Consider the following 25883-nt stretch of genomic DNA (forward strand, 5'->3'; position numbering starts at 1 on the left):
ACTAGCCCAGTGACCACACATAAGACACTTTTTATAGGCGCGGGGTGTGGCCCACTTGGTATCTAGATAGAGATACTATCAGCAAATTGCCAAATACGCGTATTAAGTGCTCAGAGACACGGACTCGCGGATATCACAGGGCGAAGAGCTTAGCAAACATTCAAAATTATTGGGCTTTACGCGTAGCGCCTGTAAAGATGGATGGGATATGTGGTTGTGGGGTTGTGGGGTAGGTTTGTGTGCTGAACTTTGCCAACTGATATCTCCACTTTTGGCCAACCGAGGCCTATCAAAGGTACGCGCAAGTTGCCGCACTGAAAATTCAGCTCCGGCACATGGCAGACAGCCAAAGCTGTTGTGGTGTGTCTGTCTGTTGATCGAATTGATCCAAGTGCTATCGCGAGGAGAGCGCTTCGCCAAAGTTGTTGCCTGATAACTTCACAGCAAATTAGTTTTGCAGCTCTTTTCGTTGTTGCCAAAGGCCCAACCACACCTGACAGGCCCATCCATGTCTGTTGTGTTCTTTTTTTTGTTCGCACTCGAATGTGCTTGGGCAATATTTTGGTGTGTGTTTTACTGTACAAATGATCATCATTGGCATTTTATTCAACAATATTATCGCATTTAAATTGAATTTTATGTAATTACTATGACTTGAGTGTTTTTCTGTGCTCAACAAGGTCCTTGATTGGTGTGTACAGTCCTGTTCCTGTTCTGTTTTTGTTTCGGCGTCTAATTTAGACGATCGGCTGATGGATCGATATGCTGTGTGTGTGTGTGATTGTTGGGGATATTCAATGTTCATTTCAGGTTCTGCTACGCTCTCGTCACGAGTCGCTCCCTTCCTTGCTTCCTTGCTTCCTTGCTAGTAGATCGTGGAACACATTTCAGTACTTGCTCCCGATATCCCCCAGCAGTGCTCACGACTGCTTGGTATGCTGCACGGGTGGCGGTGGTGCCGGCTTAAAGCACTGCAGCAGAAAGGCCGTGTAGACGACAAAGGCCAGCGCCAGGGCAATCAGCGCGTACATAAAGATGTTCAACTCCGGCTGGCGGAAGCGATTCTTGCGCAGCCACTCCAGCACCTCATCCTCGGAGAGCAGATCGCCTGCGAAGGATCAATCAATGAGAGGTGCTCCGCAATCTCTGCCCCGCACTCACCTCTGTATATGCTGGGAAAACGGCGACGGAAGTACACCATCGCTGGCAGCTTGGTAACGCCCCATTTCTTGGCATAGCGCGAGTCTGCCATTTTGACAAAAGTAATATCCAGATTATCCGTCTCGCTGTCAATATTCTCCAGCTTCTCCAGCGAAGCAATGCTGTCCGGATGATTGTGTTCGTCTAGAGGGAGAGAATTAGGCAAAGATCGACTGAGATTCGGTTGCACTTACAGAAAAACACGGATAGAAATTCATTCTCCTCGAGCAGCTTGTCCAGCATTTTGCGATTGACTTCCTCTATTTCGTTCTTGATTTCGAACACATCCTGTGAGGTCAGCCATGTGATGACCTTGTCATGTTGATGCATATCCCCGTCATACAGAACGGGCACTTGCTTGCTGCAAATGGAAAGGAGTACAGAAGAGGTCCTTGGACTGGGACTGTCTGGATTTGTTCGATCTCTTACCGATAATATACCAGCGAGGGTATATTGACAATTTCGTACTTTTTGGCTGCCTCCATGCTGGCGATCTTCACGAAATCAATGCCAAACATGTCGGCCTCGCCATCGATCTCCTCCAGTTCCTCCAAGATTTCCTCGCACTCGGCGCAGTCGTCGTCATCTAAGTAAGATAATTCCTTAGCTAAGAGCTCTTGCTAAGTGCCCAATCTCTGTACAACTTACAAAAGAAAACCACCAACAGGGTGGACTCGGCCATCAGGCGGTCCAGCATGCGCTCGTTGACCTCCTCGATTTCATCGGCCAACTCCCGATTATCGTCATCGATGAGCCACTCCAAGACCGATTGCTCGTTCTGAAGATCACCCTCGAACAGCAGAGGATTGCCATTGCTAATTGGGATAAGTCTTAAGTTTGGTTTTCCTTATGCAAAGTGTACAAAACTCACCGGAAGTAGACCAAGGCGGGGAAGGTCTTGATGGAATAGCGTTTGGCCAGCTGCGGATCTTGAATCTTGACCATGTGTATGCCAAAGACATCGCATTCGTCGTCAATCAGCTCCAGCCCCTCCAATATCTGATCGCAAATGTTGCAATTGATTTTGTCTAACGAAGGGAGAGATATTATTATAAGGGATCCCCAGAAGATGAGAGTTGTTAGTGGAAAGCGGTTTGTGTGAGGCGGAAAGTAAAGAAAACGCCGTAAAACTAAGGTATTCGCGTCCAAACTAAATTCCAGCAAATTCCAACAGATTCACAACGAGTATTTTATAGAGAAACAAATTTAGTTTGGTCGTAATACGTTGTTGGAAGCCTGGTTTTAGTAGAGTAAACAATAGTGTAGATAGGTTCCACTTGGATGAGAACAGAGAACAGAGAACAGAGAACACAGAACAGAGCTCCTACTGTTGGTTAGGCACGGTTAGAGCTCAATCGCACATGCGTTGAGAGCACACAAAGCTCGCAAATAACTGTCAGCACTTCCACTCATTTACGGACACCTGTCGAAAAGGGACAGAAAATACCGATCTTTGCACTTCTCGTGTAAACAGAAGAGCGGGCTCGTTGTATGCCACATACATATGTATGCGCATAGATCACGGGCAGCGCAGTTGGCACATGCACAGCGTGAAAGCTTCGTGTGTGCAGCGACGGCGCAGCGACAGAAACTTCGTGGGGAACTATGCACAATTGCTATGCTGTTGCAGTGACTGAGCTTCGCATCGAGTAACTGCGTGCAGGTCCAATAGCTGTTGTTTTTTGTGAGACAAAAAATGTTGGTTGTTTTCTGTTTTGTCGGTGACCGCAGAGACAAGAAATGTGTTGACAGTTATTTTCGAGCTTTTGTTGAGAGTTGCGAGTTTTGTATTTGTATTTGCAGGAGTGTACACACGGAATACCTTGTTTTTGGATACGTTTTCTTTTACGCGATATGTAGCTTTGTACGAATTGGCTGGATGAGTGTTTTGTGGTGGTGGTGGTCAGGTTGCTTTCTTTAAGGCTAGAGGGTGAGCAGAAACTGCGGCAGAAGGCAGGCTGCTTTCCCTTGCGCTCTGGCGGCACTGTGTGCGGTTCAGGGATAGATGCGTATATTTGTGTGTGGTGGGTTGTGTGCCATGTTTTGTGGTCGTGGGGGGGAGGGGAATATAATTCAGAGTATGTGAGAATGTGATACAGTGCTTCCAAATGAAACAGTTTATGTGTAATGCGATCGTGTTGCTTGCTACTTACAGAAGTACACGGCCAGATACTGGGTCTCCTCCACCATGGTCTCAAGCATTTGCCGTGTAATCAGCTCAATGCGGTCCTCCGTCTTCTGTGTAATAAGCCACTGCAGCACCTCCTCCTCCTCGCTGAGCTCACCTGGGAACGAAGTTGCTTAGAACACACAAATATTTAACTGTAAAAGTGGCATGTACCCTCAAACACATTGGGAATTCCTCCCTCGAAGTAGACCAATGCCGGATACTCGTGAACGCCGTAGCCATCGGCCACCGAAAAGTCTCTGGTCTTCACGAACGTTATGCCATGCTTGTCGCAGTCATCGTCAATGTTCTCCAGCTCCTCTAGCACCTTGGTGCACTGCTCACAGCCGTCGGCATCTGCAGGTCACAGTCAGAACACAATTACTCAACAAAAACGGTACATGGGCAGCGTCTAGGACAACATACTATAGGCAAGCACTACACATAAGCTGACGAGGGGCGCATGAGAGTTTGGTGGGAACTTGTCTTCTTACAGAGGTTTACACAATACAAAGCAGAGAACGGAACATACATACAGAATACAGAGTAGGGGCAACAGGAAGAGAGCACGACTAAAGATAAAGGGTGTACGGGAATGACAGAGAGAGAGAGAGAGAGAGAGAGAGAGGGGGAGAGAAAGTGTAATGTAGAGAGGGGTTTCTAGAGAGCGTAACATTCGCTGTACAAAGTGGAGAGGTGATTGTGGTGGTGTGTTGTGGGTTGCGGTAGGTGCTGTGCTGTAGGTTATGTGGTTAAACATTCTTGGACTCATTCCAGTTGCACGATCTATACAGAAAGTTGGACTACCATCTTCGTGCTTGCCAGCAGCTGATGAATCCGTTGCTGCAGCCGCCGCTGCATCTGCAGCCCCACCGGCAGCCGCCTCGCCCGCCTCTGCTTCGACGCCAAAAGCGGCGGCCGCACTGGCAGCTCCGCCCTCCTGCTGGTGCTGTTCCCGTTCCTTTTTCAGTCGTGCCTTGCGCGCCGCTTTCGAGGTGCAAAGGTCGCACTTCGTTTTGTTCCCTACATTTTTCGGTTGGTTTTTGTTTTGTGCAATTTGTGTGTGGATTTTTGGTTTGATATTTCAGAGAGCGGATCATATTCGTAAATAGAGATAATATAAATAAAAGTCTTGTTTGGTTAGATACACAGAGAGCGCGCCAAAGTGGCTTAAGACTAAGTCGATTTTCAAGTCTAAAATGTTAACTACAAATACACAGAGTTTGCTGCAAACTGTTTGCGCAAAAGCGTGATAATCAATACCACAAAGTGCACACTGTAACTACACAAACAATTGCTAAAAAAACAGAAATATTTCAACTGACTTCAGGACTGCACATTGTACTTTGTGTGAATTGATCAACACCAAACCGAATGCAGCATTGGAGTACCTTACGAAATGGCACAGTGGGCCATGACTCTTCGGCGCCTTGGCGCCTTGGCAACACTTACAGAAGTAAACAGCGATGGAGCCCGACTCTTCGATCAGGTGCACGAGTCGTTCGCCCTCGAGATCTTCAATCACATCTCCACTTGGATCCTTTTGCGTGATCAGCCAAGTGAGGATCTGCTCTTCTTCATAAAGATCACCTACAATAAATGTAAATTTAAATGAATTGCCACAAGCAACTTTTGGCATTGATTAACGAACAACCCACCGGCGTATATGACTGGCTCCTTGGATGTGGGCTTAAAAAATACTATGGCTGGCAGTGCAAAGACACCATACTCCTTGGCCATGAGCTTGTCGTCGATCTTCACAAAGTCAATGCCCGCCTTGTCCGCCTCATCGTCAATGTGCTCCACTTCGGCGAGCACGCGTGGACACTGCTTGCACTCGTCGCTATCTGAAGTTGAGTCGAGGATCAATCTACACTCTGCCACCCTGCATGTACCGATCTTTACTCACAAAATATAACTGCCACATAGTCCGAGTTCTTGCGTATCTTCTCAAACATCTTGCGATTCACCTGCTCTATGTGATCGGTCATTTCCATATTGGCCGGGCTGGTCAGCCAGTCGAGCACCTCCTCCTCGTCATCGATGTCGCCGTCGTAGTTGATGTACTTGCCCTTGCGGAAATAGGTCAGTCCCGGTGGATTCCTGAAGCCGTACTTCTTGGCCATCAGTTTGTCGTGCATTTTGACTATATAAATGCCATACTCGGAGGCCTCGTCGTCGATTAGTTCGATGTGCCGCAGCACGCGAGGTGAGTCGGGATCGTCTTCCTTGTCTGCAAGCGCAGTAGAGGTTAGTACATTTTCTGTTTAGTTTAAATCTCTAACTCATTGGATTTTGCTTGTGTTGTTTTTTTTTCTTTTGGGCAGTTACAGTTTTTAGTGGGCGCGCTTCGAGTGCTTAACCTTTACCCTAGCCTCAGCCTTAGACTTTACCTTAGCCTTGGCCTTTTATTTCCCTGCTGTATACTTACAAAATACAACCGCTAGAAAGTCTTTGGTGCCTATATATTCAAGTAGCTGTTCGCGATCTATGAGCTCTATGCTCTGGTCCGCCTTCTGTTCGAGTATCCAGTTGAAGACCTCCTGGTTGCTGTCGAGATTGCCTAGTGGTAGACACACAAAAATAAATGCAATTAGTTGGCATTTGCTTAATCAGTTATTTGTCTAGATTTATTAGCCATTTAAAGGCACATACCTGTTGGCTGCAGTTTGTCAATCAATCATGAGTTTATCTTGACTGCTTTTCTATACATATACAAAATGAAATGTTTTCTCTTGTCTCACTTAACCCAACTCCCAGCCCGCCCAAATTAATGCCAAACGGGCAGCTTGCCAGAGGTAGCCCATTCATTCCATAATTTATGGCCACATTTGTGTGGAATTTTGTTAACAAATATAAATGTATAATAGTATATTTCCACATTTTAAAATAGTTTTAAAATCGTTTTTAATTCCCTTTGCACCCGTTTGAAAATATTTAAATCATAGCTAATTTTAATTCGCTTTTCTTTGACAAAAACAACCAAGAATTGTGTGTTGATTTAGCTTAAATAAGTAAACCCTAAAATTCATTTCATTTCGATGGCTTTTTATTGTGTATTTTTACAATTGATTGTGTGGCGCTTAATTTTTACAAAAATGTTGCTTGCGTTTCGCTTACAATTTTTATACGATTTTTCAACCGTTTGACAAAAATACATTCGCTTGAGGCTGCTGCTGTTCAACATAAAAGAATTAATAATGTGGGGCGTTTACACGTGGGTAGAATTTTAGTGACAGAGTGATGGAGTTTTAGCTAACATAAGTGATAAAGATATACATGTGTGTGTTTGTGTTTGTGTCTGTGTGTGTGTGTGTTTATGTAATATATATTCGGCATTTTGCAAATACCGATAACAAATATAACAGCGAGCTGGTAAGGCGTCGTGGGGCATCGCTCTCAGAAGAAAACAAATGAAAACTACATCAAAAATGGCTGTGTCTAGTACATTGCATGCGAGGCCATTGTTTCAGCGAGAAAGTCTTTGACTTGCAAGGTTAGAAGACATTATTTGGCCATTGCTTATGTTTATATCTAGTTACAAAATGTGCTGTACATGTATGCATGTGCTTTGGCTCTGTTTGTGTGTGTGTGTGTGTATATAGAAAATGTTTTGCTTGTAGTTTGTAGGCTCTCTACGTACATGTTCTAGTTAAAATAGTTAACAGTTGTTTGGTTTTTGCCATTGCAAATTTGTAAATTGCTTCAAAAAATATTTATCCATTTGTTCGTTTATCGTTTTCATTTTTGTTTCGTTTTTGCTTTTAGCTGCCGCTTTGCCGTCGGCTTTGGCATCAGCTTCGGTCTCCGCTTTGGCTTCGGCTCTTGCTTTGCCTTTAGCTCTGGCTTCAGCTGTGGTCTCTGCTTTGGCTTTGGCTTTGGCTTCGGCTGCTGCTTGGTTTTGGCGTTTGCTTTGGCTTTGGCTTCAGCTGTGGCTTCGGCTTTGACCTCTGCTTTGCTTTGACTGCGGCTTCGGCTTTTGCCTCTGCTTTGGCTTTGCCTTTGGCTTCTGCTCTGGCTTCAGCTTTGGCTGGAGCTTTAGCTTGTGCTTTCGCTTTCTTTAAATTAGTCTAGCTACATAAAATATTGTATGTAAATGGTATTTATATACTGTGACAAAAAAGTAGTAGTATCAAAAAGTGTACGCTCTCGTTATTGACAATTGCTGATTGGTTTTTTTTTGTTTGTTTGTTAATAACAATAACAGCTGACTAGCTGGCTAAATAGTAGATAGGTAAACTAGTGAAAGTTCTCAGAAGTTGTGTTGTTTTGGTTTTTGTTTGCTGCATTAATTGCATTTAGTTTGAACAAAGTTTTTTTGTTGTAAAATGCAACAAATTGTTTTTGGGTTTTAGTCATAGACAACCACAGTGCTGGGCGCAGATCGTTGCGAAGATTTGTAGATTGTAGCGAAAAATATCAACAAAGTTTATGTTAGTGTTTGTGTTTTTGTTTTCTTTTTTCTGTTTTTATTTTATTTTGAGTTGCGTGTGAAACTGCTATCGAGAGATGGAACAACGAGACACCAAGGATGTTGTACATGTGTGAGTGTTTTTATACATAATTTATATACACACAGCCATACGGATTCACAGGTTATTATTTCTCAGTTACTGTGTCTTAACGGGCAGTCACGTGTCACACATTGATTGATTGGATGGTAAAAAATATTTTTTTTAAATATAAACCTGTCATTGAAGGTTCTTTTTCTTTTGGTGCAGGCTATGCAGGCATTGGGTTTTTGTTGGTTTTTGGTAGTGTTTTTTTTGTTTTGGTATCGGTTGCAGTTTGGGTATGGCATTTTCATTCTATTCATACAATCACTATTCAACTGATTTGTTTGCAAAACTGCGCTTTATGCTCAGTTTCAAAACTGCCTTACTCCCACAGTGAGATATCCTGAAAAATGAGGTCATACAAATTTTTTAGTCGATTTTGGAAAAAATTAACGCCTGCAAGACACAAAAAGAGAGAGAAAAAGAGAAGAGAAATATAAACATATAAAGTAACGACCAAATTGTATGTCTGTGTGTGTCTGTATGTGTCTGTGTAAGAACAACAACAACAAATATCGATGGGCATTGGTACGGAACAATGAGAGAGCTGACTGGAGGAGCAATGGTCTAAAAATGGTCTAAAAATGGTCTAAAAATTGGTTGTGGTCTGTGCTGTGTCTTGGCGGGTGAATGAGGGGAATATAGTCCGATAGTCCATGGACTACGTACCGGTTTTCACATTCAGCTTGCCGGACTTCTTCGATGACTTTTGCTTCTGCTGCTTCTGCTGCTTCTCCACCTCCAGGGACTCATCGTCATCGTTCTTGGCAACGGGCCGCTTGCCAGCCTGCGGCTTGTTGCTGCCACCGCCCGAACGCTTGTTGGCATAGGAAACCTTCACCAGTGGCTGCTCATCATCGTCATCATCATCGTCGTCATCATCATCAGGAGCCTGGCTGCGCTTGGGTTGCTTCTTGGCTGGCACTGTCCTGCTGCTGGTTGGCTCCGGTTTCTTTGCTGGCTTGCTGGCTGCCGATGCTGCGAACTGGAAGTTGCCGCCGCCGCCGACGCTGCCGCCGCCCGACCGCTTGCCCTGGTCGCCGTCGCTGTGTCCAATGCGCTGGGCCGTCATTTTAGGAACTTTCGTTGACTTCTCCAATTTGGTTGGACAGCATTGGAATGGTTTGTAATCGTTGGGCACGAAATTGTTGCCGCGCTTAGCTGACTGGCCGTCATGGCCCAATCCAACATAGAAACATTCGTCATCTGTGTGGGCAAACAAACAAAAACATTTTGTCAGATTGTTTTAGTTTTAAAAGATTGATTTTTGTTGTTTAATTTAATGTCTACTTATTTATTTTTTGGTTCACTAACAACAGAAGGTTCATCAGAAGAATAACAGAACGTTAAAAAAAAACAAGAGTGCATCGGAGAGTAGGCGGAAAAAAGAATACAAAAAATAGAATGAAAATCTCGTTAACTTGCTTTCAACAGGTGTTTCTCTTCCGATCACACAGAGAGCGCGAACGCGAAGAGAGAGAGCATAAGAGAGACAGTGAAAGAGAGCAGTTAGTACGATTTCGATTCGATTTTTCATCATTTTCAAACTTGAAAGTTGAAAGTTTCCTTTTAATTTGTTTGTTCTAGAGTATAAGAAGCGTGCTTGAATGAATGGAACAACAGAATTTGAATTTGAATTTGAACTTGTTTTTACGACTGTTCTACGGTAGATATCCACAACTAATAACTGACAAAATGCTTTTGATGCTGACTGTACACGGTAATCGGATTTTTCAGATAGATTTCAGATTTCAGATTTCTATTTTCTTTTTTTTTTTCTATATTTATCGAGAGCTTTACATTTTTGTAGCTCGAATTTCACTTTTATCGTTTGTTTTGCATTTTTGGTTGTTTTTGTTTTATGTTTTTTATATAGATATTTTTATAGGTCAAAGCGGGTTTCGATATTAATCATTATAGATAATTAAACAAAACAGAACAATCACTTAAAAGTATTAAGAGCAAATAAACTAAACCAAAAAACAGAATTTGTTAACACATTTTCAAAATTTCCTTCGATTGATTTTTTGACAAACAAAGAGACGATTGATAAATAGTTTCAAACATTGTGTCAGCTATGATTTTAAATATTTTCTTTCGGGTTTCTTTTGGTTTTTTGTTCAATTATTCTGCAATTTTTTTGTTGATGTACCAAAAGGAATTCTTAGACCTAATAACTTAAGAGTGTGTTTGGGGTTTAAAGCTTGGGTTAGGGGTTAAACATTCAGAGAAGGGGTAGACATTGACGGGGCTGGGTTTGAGTATTATTGGCCATGGCTGTGTGTGTTTCCCAATTGATTTTGTTTGTGTGTTTCCCTCACATGAGTATTTCTTTAGCACAAAAGCTACGCGCTGCACAACGACTACGAAGGCTGATATTTCCCTTCTATATAGAAGATCAAATATCGTATGTTTATATGGGAGGGCACTGGTTACCTGTGCGGAATACATGACTTTTTGACTTCCTTTCACGCAAGTCTGTAGATAGACAATGAAATTGTAACTGTAGTCGAATGTTGCGAGTGTTTCGTTTAAGCACTTTCGCCTGTGCTGTGTTGCCTATGGTGTTTGTCTATGGTATGTCTGTGGTGTATTTGCCTATGGTGGGGAACTTGGGTTTAGGGTAGAGGAGAGGAGAGGACAGAGAGCGTGCCAGTGGTTGCTTGGATTCAACATGGCACAACTTCGGTTAGTGGCAGCAATGGCAACTCACATTCAGGCATTACCTATTTCATCGTTAAGCCGACCCGAGCATAGATCAGCCAGACGATGTATCGTACGGCCCTTGGCCGTGTGCCTATATTTAGGCTTACTTTTAAGATCTTCTTCTTCGTCTTCGTCGTCGTCGTCGTCGTCGTCCTCGTCATCGTTATCATCATCGTCTTTGTCATTGTCTTTATCGTTATCGTTATCGTCCTCGTCGTCATCGTTTTCGTCGTCTTCGTCCTCGTCATCATCATTATTTTCATCATCCTCTTCATCGTTATCCTCATCATCATCATTATCATTATTGTCTTCGTCGTCGTTATCTTCATCATCATCTTTATCGTCATCGTTATCTTCATCATCATCATTATCTTCGTCGTCATCGTCATTGTTGTCTTTATCATCATCATTATCATCATCATTATCGTCATTATTATCATCATCATTATCTTCATCGTCATTATCTTCATCATCATCATTATCATCATCATCATTATCTTCATCATCATTATCGTCATCATCATTATCTTCATTATCATCATTGTCATCATTATCTTCATCATCGTCATTATCCTCATCGTCTTCATCATCATTATCTTTGTCATTATCGTCCTCGTCCTCATCGTCATCACCATTTTCTTCATCGTCCTCATCTTTTTCATCATCATTATTATCGTCATCGTCATTGTCCCCGTCCTCGTCATCGTCATCGTTATCGTCATCGTCCCCGTCATCGTCATCATCGTGAAGTCTTTTGCTCTTTCGCAATCTTTGCTTTGTGCGTATCGCTAGCTGCAGGCGCTTCAATCGCTCCCGCTTATCCTCATCGCTCTCTTTGGGATAGCGCAATTTAATAATCTTCTCATCACTTTCGTCATCATCGTTGCCTATATTTGAAAAGTTTCATTACGTTTTGCACACTGACATGGCATTCAACGGGGTAGATGATGATCTTTTGCATGTTTCTCTCTTTTTTTTGGGACCTAATTCAAACTGGTTTTGTGGTGGCTTATGAGCGTGAGTTAGAAAAGCAAAAGAAGAAAACATTTTGGAACAAGGAACGCTTACTCTTTTGATTGATTAACCACTGCAGCACACGATTTTCGTTTTTGAGATTACCTAAAGGGGGGAAAGCGATTACAATCTTAAGTTCTTAGAGCTGTGTAGAGCCATGTCTCTACTCACCATCATACATAATCGGAACACCCGTCTCGTAGTAGACCAACGCGGGGAATGCGAAAATGCCAATCTCATGGGCCAGCTTCACATCATTCGATTTGACAAACTGAATGCCATGCTTATCGGTGTCATCATCAATGTTTTCCAGCTCATCCAAGATATCCGAACACGTTTCGCATTCATCATCATCTGGGTGGGAAGAAAATTGAGTGAAGTACAAAATATTTGAGACTTTCTTCGGGTGCCACTTACAGAAAAACACAGCCAAGTGCTCGACATCGTTGATCAGAACCTGCAGTGTCTTGCGATCCACCGACTCAATGACATCCGCGGTTGACTCGTGCAAGTCAATAACCCATTCCAGAATTTCCTCTTCCTTCATCAGGTCACCTGGGATAAAGAGAACGTTAGATAGATCTTTTGCTGACGATCATTTGCCTTTCTTACCGGTGTAAATTGTTCTAAACTTATGTCTATAAAATGCAAGTGCCGGCAGACCGGGCAAATCGTATTCCTTATCAATATCATCATCGGATGTCTTCACAAAGTCAATGTCTTTTTCCTCGCACTCATCATCGATGTTCTCCAGCTCGTTGAGAATCTTCTGTGCCTTCTTATCGCCTTCGGCATCTGAGGGTAGAGAGCACAAAGGATTGGTAAGAGTTTCTAGGATAAATTTGAAGCTAATTAAGTCTCACAAAAGAACACCACAACGTGATCGTTTTCAGCCAAAATCTTGTCCAACATTTTCACATTGACCTCCTCGATCTTGCCGGGAATCTCCAGCGTCTCATCATCGGTAATCCAAGCCAACACCTCATCCTCATCGTCCAGATCTCCGGTAAAGTGCAACGGATCGCGATTCCTAAAGAACACCAAACGTGGATAGGTCTTGACGTTGTATTTCTTCGCGACTCCCGTATCCTCGGTGGTCACAAAAATGATGCCCGCCTCGTCCAACTCATCGTCGATGGTTTCCAGTGCGTTCAGTGTGTGATCACAGGTCTCGCCCGGCTCGCAGGGACCCGTGAAGAAAACGACAACATATTCATGTTCATTGATTAGATTGACGAGAATCTCATCGGTGACCTCCTCAATGGTGGCGGTTTTCTTCTGCACCAGCAGCCACTCCAGCACCTCATCCTCGTTCATCAAATCGCCCTCGTAGAGAGCGGGGATTTTGTTCTCAAAGTAGATGAGAGCTGGCAGATGGTCCAGGCCGTACTCCTTGGCTTCGGCGGCATTATCAATGCGCACAATGACGATGCCCTCCTTCTCCAGCTCATCGTCAATGTTCTCCAGTTCGTTGAGAATGCGCATGTCCTGTTTGTCGTCTTTGTCATCTATGGAGAGATTAATTACAGATAGGAACAGGCATGCAAGTTTTCTGTTTTACTCACAAAAGATCACCGCCAAATGTTCTGTATTCTCAACCAATTTATCCTTCATCTCATCGGTGACTTCGGGAATCTCTGAGTAGCGCTTCTGGTGCACCAACCAACCGAGCAGCTCATCTTCTTTCATCAGATCACCCTCGTAGATGTGTGGAATGCCACGCTCGAAGAGTACTATCGATGGTATCTCATCGATGCCCCATTCTTTGGCCTCCTTGTCATCATCGATCTTGACAAAGGCAATATCATTCTGATCGCACTCATCGTCAATGTTTTCCAATTCTGCGAGGATTTTCTGTGATTTCTTTTGATCTTTGTCGTCTGTGGAGAGTTGCAAAAGGTTAAACGAGTGTTTGGGCAGGGAATGGTTGCTATAAAAGGAAGCTAACTGGAGCCTAGACTTGACTTGTAACTGGAATAACCTAAGGAACTAAACGGAAAGGGGTCTTAGCTTAAAAGTGGATTAGTTTTTAAAGCGCCTTTTTGTTTGGATTACTTGGCGGCACATCGAGCAGAGACGCACATCCCAGAGCTACAAAACAACACCAAAGATCTGTACAATATCTACAGAGGGGTGGTTCGGTTCCATAACCATATCCTAGTCGCGATTTGGGGTCTGAAATCACTTACAAAACAACACAGCAACATGTGGCATTTTCTCTATAATAAGATCCAACATTTCATCGGTTATGTCTTCGATTTGATCGGAACTCGTTTGATCTGTTAGCCACTTGAGTAGCTTCTCCTCATCCTCCAGATTGCCCTCGTAAATGGTTGGAATGCCTTTTTCAAAGTATATCAGTTTAGGAACTTTATTGATGCCATATTCAACGGCCTCCTCGGGATTGTCAATCTTCACGAAGGTAATGCCCAGAGCATCGCACTCGTCGTCAATGTTCTCCAGCTCTTCGAGCACTTTCTGGGACTTTTTGTCATTGTTGTCGTCTGGAAAGAGTGGCGAGTGAGGAGAGGTTCTGTGTGTGGGATGGTTTCGGGATGTGTAATTACAAAACAGCACTGCTATGACGCGTCCCTCTTTGATCATTGTATCGAGCATTTCATCGGTGACATCCTCGATCTCATCGCGTTCCAATTGGCTCAGCAGCCACTTGAGGATCTGCTCCTCATCCATGAGATCGCCGTCGTAAACATTTGGAATTTCTTTTTCAAAGTAAACAATTGCCGGAATCTGCCAGAAGCGAAGAAGGTGATTTTTGATTGCTTTTTCTTTGGCTTTCTTTTGTGGTCTTCCCTACCGAATCAATTCCATAATCGCCTGCCGCCTTGGCATCATCAATTTTGACAAACTGTATGCCATGCTTGTCGCAGTCGTCGTCTATTTGTTCTAGCTCCTCCAGCACAGTCATCGAGTCATCATTGCCATGATCATCTGCAGATTATGAACAGATTGCAGATTGATCTTTGTTTTTGGCATTAGGAATCAATTAAACTACGTACAAAACAGCACCACCAGATTATCAATGTTGCTGATTAGTGTTGAGAGCGTCTTGGAGGTGACATCCTCGATCACATCGTCCTCGTCGCCCGTTGATTTATTTTGCACCAACCATTCCAAGACATCCTCCTCACGTTGGAGTTCACCTGCAGACACAGGACACATGAATAGTGTGTGTATGTATGTGTGTGGGGTATGGAGGGCTCTAGCTACCTTCGTATATGATTGGTGTCTGATGGCGATAGTAGACAAGCGCCGGCAGCCCACCCAAATTGTATTCATCGGCCAGGGCCTCGTCGTGTATCTTGACGAATCCAATGCCCAGCTGATCGGCTTCATCATCAATATTCTCCAGCTCCTGCAAGGCCTTGGCACACTTGCGGCATTGCTGCTTGTCTGGTTGTCCGATGGCATAGAATGTGGCAAAGCAAAGGTTCATTAGCATCGACTGCGGGACTGAGTAAAGTCTCGTACGGGTTTGGGTTTTGGGCGCACAACATTGCATGGACATTCTCGGATTATGTTGAGTTTGTTGGATTATTACGTGCCACATGCAGTAGCAGCCGTAGCAGCTGTGGTAGGGATCGTGCGGATGTGTTACTCAATCGGCCCCTGCCTGTACCCTCTTTCGTTTATTTACACAATTGTTTGTTTATGCAGCAGCCGCACACAGCTCTCTCTCTCTCTCTCTCTCTCTGTGTGTGTGTGTCTGTGTGCAACCTGTTGCAAGTTGCTTGGCTTGTCTTGCCAACGGAAATCACTTCAAAGGCAGAACCAAAAATAAAATTCAAAAAGAAATAAGCTCTCGTTCTCACTTCTGCCTGTTTCCCTCTACTTATTCACGCTTGCTACATTCATCATCCATTTGCTCTCTGTGCTCCCCTTTAGCAAGCTTTCGCTTGCTGCTGCTGCGTATACGTAATATTTATTTGATTTTCTGTTGATTTTCCCGTGAACTTGCTGCAACTCTTTAGCTATGTCTTTAGGGAACTTGAATGCTGGAGCAAGTAGTGCCCAGCTGCGGGATATCCGCCATTTTCCATGTGGTTCTGCGTGGGTTTGGCTGTCCCCAAGGTCAATGCACACATTCGCTCTCATAATTTACTGCACAGTGTGTTCGGCACAGGCATAGAGAGCATCACTCTAGAAATATTGTGAGGACTTGGACGCGAACAGACTCGAAACTGAACTAAAAATAGTGCAAGTCAGTTCGGGGCAGTGCACACATGTAGTACACATCTACATATGCACATGTAGCACCCATGTATGTATTATATTATGCAGCATTTGCATTTAGCTGGCGACAACTGAGGATCTGCCGCCTGCCCATAAACATGCCCGCACGTTGATGTATTGCTGTATGCAAAAGCAATTAAAACTGCTGTCTGTCTGCACCGCCCCATTGCAGCAGAGGGGCGGGGGCGGGGGCGGGGGGTCAAAACAATGGGCCAACATTTCGTGTTCTTCCCTCACCTACATGTACCACAACAACAGCAAAAAGTGCCGTCTGCGTTTGATAAAAATATCTATAAGAAAGTGTAGCAAAATGCTACACACATATCGAGTGTACATGTGTATGCCAGATATTTGTGTGTAAAGATCCACTCTATAGTTAGTTGTTCAGCCAGAGGAGCCGCAGAAAAAACATTTTCTTGGCCGACCAACTGCTTGAGTTTTTTTCTATTTTTAAACGCCAAAATTGTAGGTGGCACAACAACAGCACAAACAACAGAAATCGAAATAAATAAATAAGTTTGGCTCTCCCTCTACTTTGTTGCGTGTGTGTGTGTGTGTGATAAATTTATGTTTATATTTGTTATAGCTATAGAAAGATTTGCCTTACTTTGTGCCGCAAACGCTGGACAAGGCCAACAAGCGGCAGATTCGTACATAAATCCTTGCATTGGATTATGCATACATACATATGTGTGTTTCAGCACTTTCAGCATTTTCATTTCAATTGAAAATCATTTTTTCAATTATTTCTCTTGCCTGTTTCCCCCATTTTGATTGTTCGTCAAATCCCACAGACGACTTGCACACACAAACATAATCTGGCGCCGAGCCCAGACACTCATTTGCAGGCATTTCTGTTTATTATTATACGTATACGTAATATCCGTGGCTGTCAGAATCTAAGACTTGCTCCAAGAGATCACAGCATAAACTGTGACAAACTTCACTCATTTGTTGCCATTAAAAACTAATCAAAAGTTGATCCAAACGCAACCCAAAGGTAGGAAATTAGCAAGCAGCGACACACAGCAGACTGACAATGGTTTAAATATAGTTAGTATAAGGAGACAAATTCTGTACATATTTACAACTATTTACACATCGTTTCATGGGGGGGCATATTTAGGCAGTAACTTTCAGGGGTAATTATGGAAATTGGAAAGAATTAATCAGAGGAAACCAAACAAGTTTGGGTCGGAAGTGGAGTCACACAATCGTGGGGGGGGGGAATGCACTTACCCATCACCCGAGGCGGGCATGTTTCATGATCTGGACCTGCAGAGTCGTTCGATATAGAAGAATATATAACAAATATAATCAAATTTGCGGCTCAAAGACAGGGTTGGGGGAAGAGGCACAAAACACCGCCGGTAAGAAATTACAAGAAGAAAGTTCAGTTTTTGCCGCCGTTTTGCGTGTTTGCGCCTAGAGTTAGTCACAAGTTAAATACGTACAGAGAGAGAGATAAATAGATACATAGATAGATAGATAAATAATTGTTGTTGTTTTGTTGCTGTCTATACCTAAATTTGTTTACTTTTTAGTCACAAGTTGGAGGAGCTATAACTGTGTGTTTTGTGTACGCTAAAAACTGCAACTGCTTTTCGAAAATAGAACATCATCAAGTCAAAATTCCAGCAAAAAGATAGATATAAAAATGGTTCATGGATGTAAAGAGACGTTTTGACTTACAGAACAGCACAGCCACAAAGTCCGTATCCTCGATGATCTTTTGCAGTATCTTGGCATTGACCTCCTCGATGCGATCGGGCAGATCCATGGCCTCCAGTGAGGTTAGAAAATCGAGCACGCCCTCCTCGTCCATGAGATCGCCATCGTAGATGATGGGCTCCTTCTCCCTATTAAGTATGGGTGTGTGTGCTTTACAACACTGGTTTCTGTTTGTGCTAGTAGACTGTACCACCCACCTGAAGTACGTGAGTGCTGGGAAATTCTTAATGCCATATTGCTTAGCTAGTCGTTTGTCGTTTATTTTTACAAAGTCCACACCGAAGGAGTCGGTGTCATCGTCTATTTTTTCGAGTTCCGCTAAAACCTTATCACAGGTCACACAGCTGCGCGCATCTGCAAGAAGGAATAATAATAGATAATAATAATCTTTGGCTGCCAGACAAAAATCAGATAGAGATGCAGACATCAATTGACAAGCGGCAACTGTCGCCTGTGACGCCAGAGGCAGCAACCGCAACGGCAAAAGGCAAATGGCAAGCAGCAAGCAGCAACCAAAATGCCCCAAAGATTATTCATGACTATATTAGATGGAGGGATGCATCATCATCATCAGAGCAAAGTGGCAGAAGCAAAAGCAGAAGCAGAAGTCACAGCCGTATGAATGAAATGAAATGAAATGAAATGACAGCCAGAGCCAGGGAGCAATTCATTGCTATTAATTCGGCCAACAACTGCCGACAAATATGCTAAAATTGTTAAATTAATTCATAAAAATTGTGTGGCCGCTATTAGGGAAATGCAACACAAACACAAACACAGTGGGCCAACATCACTCTAAGTGCATCGGGTGGTTGCACCAAGCCAGAACAGGCATTACACAATCCAATGCTGAATGAACAGCAAATTTTCGAGTATTTTGGCTGTATCTGTATCTGTATCTGTATCTGGATCTGTCTTAATGGCCCAGCCAATATACGTAGCAGATGCAAATTAATCGATTCGATTTTGTAAGCGTTAAGCAGGAAGTCTGCTGCGAGTGTTTTCACAATGGATTGCAATAAACTGAATAGCGTTTTTCCCATCAACAAACAATAAACACAGTTTGCTGCATATTGCGGATCTCGCTTTTCCCCAATTTGATTACCAAAAGGAAAAACCATCGAGAAAGTGAGACAATGAGCTGCCAATTGTTCCATGATCATTTTTCGTTTGTGTCTTTGCCCAAGGCTCGGGCGTTTTTGGTTTTCAAATGTTTTCATTGTCAACAATTATTTTTGGAATTGCCGCCAATGCTAGGCGATACATATAAGCGAGGCATCTCCGAGGCAACAAAATATGTAGAATTAGCTATCTATAGCGTGTTTATTAACTTTGACATTGGGGGGCATATACAGCCCGAAGGCGGAGTCTAAATTTAAAGGCATTTGGTTTTGGCAATTTGTTTATGCAAAAAGCTAATGGGGAAAGGTAATTTCGAGCGCACCAAAAATAGCTCAAAACTGAGTCGTAAAAGTGCTCTAAAAGAGGTCATGAAACCTGGAAGGAAGTGAGAGTTTTCCTCAGCGTTTTTTCGTGCCAAACTAGCAACAAAAAACAGCATGAGGGAACAAATATATAAAGCAAGAAAATTGCTATGGCGAACGCAGCAAAACGAAGACGGCAATTTCTCCCAGCCAAAAAGCTATTTCTCTCTCGACTCATAAACAGAAAACGGCAGACGAGCAACGTATAGTGGTGGGGGGATGAAGGGGATGAAACAGGGGGAACGGGAACGAAAATAAAATAAAAAATTAACCAAATGAAAATCTGTGAAAAATTTCGTACAGCGAATTTTTCAAATATTTTGTGGTAGTATGTGAATGCTGTGAATTTTTACTAGCGAACATTTTATATAATATGACCGATCCGTTGGCTTCTTGTTACTATTAAAAGCTTGATGCCCGGACCCGTTACTTGCTCCACATGTCACACACGAACGCACGCACGCACGCACACTTGCAGCATAGATGTATGTGTATTTGTATATGCTAAACCGGATCACTTACACCAGAATACAGCAACGTAATCCTTGTCGGCCAGAAGCTTCTCCAATTGCTTGGCGTTGACCTCTTCGATGACGGCCTCTGGCTCAAGCGGCGCTGCGGCTGCCGCTGGCTGCGATCCTTTCTTTCCGTTATTAGCGCAATTCACATATCCGGGAAAACTCAGTGCCAGCAGAGCACACGTCACGAGCAATGTCACAGTCTTTAATCGGGTGAAAGTCATCTTTCGATTTCCCTTCAGGTATACAGGTTCTTGGCTTCTACTTTAAACCTTTAACTCGGACATGCGGGCGTGTGTCGATGTTGCGCGCTCTCCTCCTTTTGTTTGAATCTATTAATTAATGTCGTTTGGTTATTGCTTTTTTGTTTTTGTTCGTTATTAAAATTGATATTCCTTTGAGCATTAAGGCACTATTTTTAGTTGATAATGGTATTTCTTTCTGTCGCAATTTATTTTATGTATAACAATTTTTTGGTACACACAGGCAGAATATATATACATACACATATACAGGGTATATACGTGTGTGTGTGTGTGTGTGTGTGTGCGAGAAAAATTAGATTATATACACATATATATATATCTATATTATATTCTTGCTCTTGCTATTAAATGAACGATTTCCGCGGACTGTACTCTATTGGTTGTCAGATTTTGTTTCACTCCGTGCAGAGGTCCGCTCGCAACTGAAAGTATTTTGGTGAAATGCCTGTGCCATTCAAGAGGCCTTGCCAAAGCTTTAGGGATCTTGTGTTTCGGGCTGCTGCAGCTTTTTTTTCTTGGCTTTCACCGCCTGCTGCCCCTGCCCGAAATAGCTTTCGGAATGAGCGAGGGAGCGACAAGTGGGCCGCTGCATGATCGTGCGAGGAATGTGGTGAAAAAATGTACGGAGAGGCGCGAGAGTTTTCTCTACCATTCCCTTTTGGACTGCACTTCTTTGTTTATGCATTGTGGCTCTTTTATACATACAAAAAGTCGTATATAAATATGGATGTGCTATGCTCGGTGGTCTTGCGAAGTGTGGAACAAAAACAAACGCGAATAAATATGCGCACACGCGGGAGTTTCATTTGAGCGAGGGAAGATTTGATTAAAATTCCCATTCATCAAGTGAAAGAGATAGTGTTGCAGCTAATTCGAATATTATTTCCCGCGCTTTCTCATTTGTTAACTTAAATTTTAACTGAAATTGTTGTTTTTCACTTGTCGCTAGCAAACTATCGATATGAGCAGTCAGCTGATTGGGTATTTTTTAGTGCATTTTGAAGCTTTTCGATTATCGACAATCGAAATCGGTCCTGAGGGAAATAACTACATACCCTTGTTTGAATACCCTTGTATTCACACAGGAATTACGATATTAAGTAATAATTAGCTCTAATTCGGTGGCGCTTCGCATAACCTATCAGTAACCTGAAATTTTCACATTAATTAATGAAAGTGTTAAGAAGTTAAGAAGTTAAAAGTGGGTAAATAACGTAACATTTTTTTCGCACTCACGTTGTTTGCTTTTATATCTTGTTGACCATTGTTGTTTGAACGCTATTTGAACCAATTTAGTCAGAAGAAGTCCTAAAAACAAATACATTTTGTGGACAATTGATCCAGAAGTTTGTTATAATTATAGTTACAGGGCTGGGAATCTTAACTAGCTTGTAATATTAAACAGAATATCAAAACCGAGGAATATGTTTGGAATCGGTATTTATTGGCGGTATATTTAGAAAACTATCAGGTATATTTGGGTATATTGCTGATGGTCAGACAGTATACTTTATCGATAATTCCGCGGTCGCCTAGTTCGGTGGACAAAAACAACTAATTTTCGGTCCAAACAAATGCAAATTCAATACGTTCGTACAGCGGCTGTAGTGCATTCAAAATTATCAGTAAACTATCCATGGTCCAAGTAAATCAACAAACCCTTATCGCCATCAAATTCAAAGTGTCTAAGATCCAACACAGCCCGTGTGTGTACAAAAATCGATCGAAGAATCTGTTTGACTTAAGGTAAAACGAGAAAAGCATGAATTAAAGGCAGATCACTGAGGTATTCCTTGCTGCAAGAGGCGTTCTTTGTATCGACGCGAATAGATATTGGTTCACCTTGAACCTAGCAGTGCTGAAGGGGCCGAGCAGCCGCATACCAAACACGACCCAGTCAAACATATAGAAAGAAGCTCGTGTGTACATGTGTTATGTTGTGTGTGTGTGTGTGTGTGTGTGTGTGTGTGGTGGTACATGTGTATGCATAAACATCACGCCCACTCTCAGTGCTGCAGACGACAACAGCTGTTCGAGCGTCTACTAGCTTCCGCTTTCTGCAATGCTGCAAGGCAAACCGAAATATAAAATTTGAATGTCTTCAGTGTAATAATTAATGGCGCAGTTTCAGCCCCGAGCGCCCTTATCGCTGCAAGCGGGTGGTGGTGGGCCGGCGCTCTCTGTGTGTGGCAAGGCGAAGGTGAAAGTCATCAGCTGATAGCAGTTAACCGACCGAAACCCGTTATGCATAGCAGCTGTTTCGTATCATTTCCATTTAATCGCGCAGAAAATCCCCAATCCCCCATCCACTGCAGGCTTTATCCACACACACCACAGACACACACCCATTTGTCCGCTCAAGACTTTGTTGGCGACACTTTTCCCCCACCCAGACGTGCTCAGATTTTGTAGTGCTTTCTGCTATTACGCCGCCTTTGTGCTGCTGTTTTTTTGTTCACTTAATGATTGTAGGGTGTAGCAGCGAGTCTTGTAAATTAGAAACCTTCCGCCACAAGTGGTTACAGTGCCAGTTGCGTTCCAGAAACTAATAATTGAGCATCATCTCTGTGTGGGACTTTGCAGGGTGCACGACAACTTGACGGCTTTTATGTGATTACTATGAAATTGGATGAAATTGTTGGATGGTAAGCCACATTGCACATTGCACCATGCACCATGCAATTATTTATTATATTTGTATGTTCCCCATTTAGGTACCAGAAAAAAATCGGCACCTATGACAAGCAAGAATGGGAGAAGACGGTCGAGCAGCGTATTTTGGATGGCTTCAATAATGTCAATCTAAAGAACACCAAGCTCAAAACGGAACTGATTGATGTGGATCTAGTGCGAGGTGACAATTAGCAATGCTAATCAATTATTTAATGTTAATTGTTCTGGTTTAATCGTTAGGTTCCACATTTCCAAAGGCCAAGCCCAAGCAATCGCTGCTCACTGTCATTCGTTTGGCCATTTTGCGTTACCTGCTGCTGCCTCTGTATGCACAATGGTGGGTCAGGCAGACGACGCCGAATGCCTTTGGCTTCATACTGGTGCTGTATCTCACCCAACTGATGAACTGGGCCATCTACATCCTGCATGGCAATCGCATTGTGCCAGCATTGAGCAGCGATCAGCAGAATGCCACGCTGTACGGCGAACCGGAGGCCGATAAGCAGCAGTCGGAGGAGCATGATGACATGCTCAGCGCTCTGCTCATACCCTGCGCTCTCAGTCTGATGATTAGCTTGATCCACTCACAGATCGTGGCCACCAACAATGCGGCAAGTGGTGGTGGAAATGGCGCCGCCAAAAACAAACTGCGTCGCTTCTCCATTTCCAACTTTAACGAGAAGTCAGCTGCAAGGGAGCCACGACTGCGGCGGAGGAAGAAGTTTGTGCGGTGAGTAGGGCGAGAGTCTATAGAGAACATAAGTTCATGCATTCTCCTTGCAGTATACGCCAGCCAGAACCGGATTTGTCTCATACCAGCAGCAACACAGCGCTGCCAGCGCGACGCAGTGCCACAGAAGTGCATTCAAAGCCGCCCACACCCATCAGCAGCAGCAGCGCTCCCGTGCAAGAACCTGATCTGCCCTCAGCCACCACTTCACCTGCCGTCGCCAGCAAGCAAAGCAGCAATGAGGAGACCACAGTCGTTACCATGCAGAAGACAGCTGGACCTCTATACGATCTCAGAAGACACGAAGCAGGGCCCCCGCCTGACAGTCCCAAGAAGCGCAACGTCAACTGGCACACGCCCATTCAGATCTATGCCCCCTACGATCAACCGGAGCAACCAACGTCGAGCAAGGCCAGCAGAGAGGCTGAGAGCAAGGAGCTAGACGGCGTGGAAACGTTGCAGCCCACGCACAAATCACGACGCAGCCTGGGCGACGATGATGGCTTTGAGAGTTTGAACGGAAAGAGTTCCAGCGGCGAGGACAACAACCACTCGCCGCTGCCCAATGCAGGAGTGGCCGCCGCAGTCGTGCCCGTGCAGCACAGCCAGTTGCGTTTGCGTTTGAATGTGGCAAATCCCAGTGCGGGCAATGTGCCAGCAGCAGCAGAGAAGAAATCACAAACTCGTGGCAGCGAGTCGACCAGCAGCGGCGCTGACTCTGACGAATGCGATGATGCGGACATTATATCGAGTCCTGCCTCCGCGTGCAATCAAGAGTGCACCACATCGGCCACCGATTGGCTGGGCGTGACCACAAACAGTGAGGATTGCAGCTATACCTCCGATATGGATCAATCGGATGCTGGCTTCAAGCCCTGCAGCGACGAAGATCCCGCAGAGCTGGACATAACACCAACAACCATACTGAATCCACACAATAACATGGATCGAAGTGAGTAGAGTGGAACCACAATCGTACCTTTCTTTATCCCCTTGCCCTTTCCAGTTAGCTGCACCATTTGGGATCAGCGTGATGCAAAGAAAGCTCAGCTCTCTGTCTTGGAAATTGCCTCGTGCATCATTGAGCGTGTGGACTCTATGGGCGAGACGAATGATTATATTTACATAGGAGTTGTCTTTTCCTTTCTGCTCACCATGATACCCACCTTTTGCAGGCTCTGTGTGGTGAGTTCTGACTCGAGGGGAGTTTATCACAGCTGTTTTAACTCCCCAATTCCCCTTCTGCAGATCACTCTCGGCAGCGATGCGGAAAAGGCCAGCGAGATCAGCTACATTTACATACCGCAATTGCTGTGGGAAAAGTCATCATCCTCGTTATTTACGCTGCTGGGCTTTGCCTTTGGCGAGGCCAAATGGGAGCGCACTGTTCTGGCGCTGGGCTTCATTCAACGCCTCAGCCTGACGCTCATTTTGTTCATCATTTTTGCCGTGGCGGAGCGCACGTTCAAGCAGCGTTTTCTGTATGCCAAATTGTTTTCGCATCTAACATCATCGCGCAGGGCACGCAAATCGAATCTGCCGCACTTTCGCCTGAACAAGGTGCGAAATATTAAGACCTGGTTGAGCGTACGGTCCTACCTGAAGGTGCGTACACTGGCTGATTGCCTTGAACAAATTCTAAAGCTCTTTAAATCTCTCTCAGAAACGTGGTCCACAGCGTTCGGTGGATATTATTGTATCGGCCGCATTTATTGTGACGCTGCTGCTGCTCGCCTTTCTCAGTGTCGAGTGGCTGAAGGACTCGGTGCATCTGCACACGCACCTCACGCTGGAGGCGCTCATTTGGTCGATTACAATTGGCATCTACCTGCTGCGCTTCATGACGCTGGGCCAGAAGATACAGCACAAGTATCGCAGCGTGTCGGTGCTGATCACTGAGCAAATCAATTTGTATCTGCAAATCGAACAAAAGCCAAAAAAGAAGGATGAACTAATGGTATCGAACAGTGTGCTGAAGCTAGCTGCCGATCTACTAAAGGAACTCGAAACGCCATTCAAGATCTCTGGCCTCAGTGCCAATCCATATCTATTCACCACCATCAAGGTAGTCATACTGTCAGCACTCTCTGGCGTTCTGAGTGAAGTTCTCGGCTTCAAGTTGAAATTACATAAAATCAAAATCAAATAAGTTAAGAGCAGAGCGGAGGGTTTGGTCGCAGATTGATCATATTTTTGTAGTACAATTTATTTCGAAACGCTTTAAGAAAGTCTAAAATTAAATACATGTCTCCATCTAGCGTAGTTTAATGAATAATAATAAACCTAGAGGTTAAGCCAGAATGTTTAATGTTTATTGTCGTGTGATGATTGTTTATATGATCAGTTTATATATATATGCATATATGTACTACCTTTTAGAGCGAGCTGCACAATCACAAAATCGTCGTGTTAATTGTGGAATTGTGCAATGAATTGAATTAAAGTTCATAGAACTTGTAGCATAACTGTTGGATTGGGCACGTTTCCTAGTTTCCCCCAATTAATGTCTTAGCTAATCTCAAGTTCTCGATAAATAAATAATTAATAAATAAATGTCTTAACCAACTGTAAACAATACAAAACAAAT

At 43.7% G+C, this 25883-nt stretch overlaps 2 protein-coding genes across 18 annotated transcripts; one reads left to right on the forward strand and one right to left on the reverse strand.

Annotated features, from left to right (window-relative positions):
* Positions 1-588: 588 nt before the first annotated feature.
* Positions 589-20315, reverse strand: LOC117578436 (putative leucine-rich repeat-containing protein DDB_G0290503). Of its 16 annotated transcripts, XM_034263935.1 has the most exons (28): positions 19632-20312; positions 17823-17979; positions 17587-17753; positions 17134-17169; positions 14872-15054; positions 14661-14804; positions 14459-14592; positions 14211-14391; positions 13833-14147; positions 13209-13523; positions 12507-13151; positions 12256-12438; positions 12061-12198; positions 11815-11997; positions 5799-5930; positions 5277-5600; positions 5026-5214; positions 4820-4957; positions 4175-4390; positions 3542-3724; positions 3354-3485; positions 3023-3184; positions 2072-2228; positions 1849-2015; positions 1630-1786; positions 1395-1561; positions 1162-1344; positions 720-1108 (listed from the first exon to the last, which is right to left on the reverse strand). In XM_034263935.1, exons 1-28 carry the CDS (start codon positions 19849-19851, stop codon positions 921-923), a joined length of 5496 nt encoding a protein of 1831 aa, XP_034119826.1. In that variant the 5' UTR covers positions 19852-20312; the 3' UTR covers positions 720-920. The 16 variants fall into 16 exon arrangements, with proteins under 16 accessions (XP_034119840.1, XP_034119826.1, XP_034119827.1 ...); XM_034263936.1 differs by lacking the exon at positions 17134-17169; XM_034263938.1 differs by lacking the exon at positions 4175-4390 and having other exon boundaries at positions 19632-20311.
* Positions 20316-21406: 1091 nt separating this feature from the next.
* Positions 21407-25597, forward strand: LOC117578441 (putative homeodomain transcription factor). Of its 2 annotated transcripts, none has more exons than XM_034263963.1 (8): positions 21407-21639; positions 22477-22538; positions 22608-22747; positions 22807-23296; positions 23350-24248; positions 24303-24481; positions 24545-24901; positions 24960-25597. In XM_034263963.1, the coding sequence occupies exons 2-8, from the start codon at positions 22513-22515 to the stop codon at positions 25443-25445; spliced, it is 2577 nt and encodes an 858-aa protein (XP_034119854.1). In that variant the 5' UTR covers positions 21407-21639; positions 22477-22512; the 3' UTR covers positions 25446-25597. The 2 variants fall into 2 exon arrangements, with proteins under 2 accessions (XP_034119854.1, XP_034119855.1); XM_034263964.1 differs by having other exon boundaries at positions 21407-21635.
* Positions 25598-25883: the final 286 nt, after the last annotated feature.

Source organism: Drosophila guanche, unplaced genomic scaffold, assembly GCF_900245975.1.
Source record: "Drosophila guanche unplaced genomic scaffold, DGUA_6, whole genome shotgun sequence".
NCBI classification, from domain to species: domain Eukaryota; kingdom Metazoa; phylum Arthropoda; class Insecta; order Diptera; family Drosophilidae; genus Drosophila; species Drosophila guanche.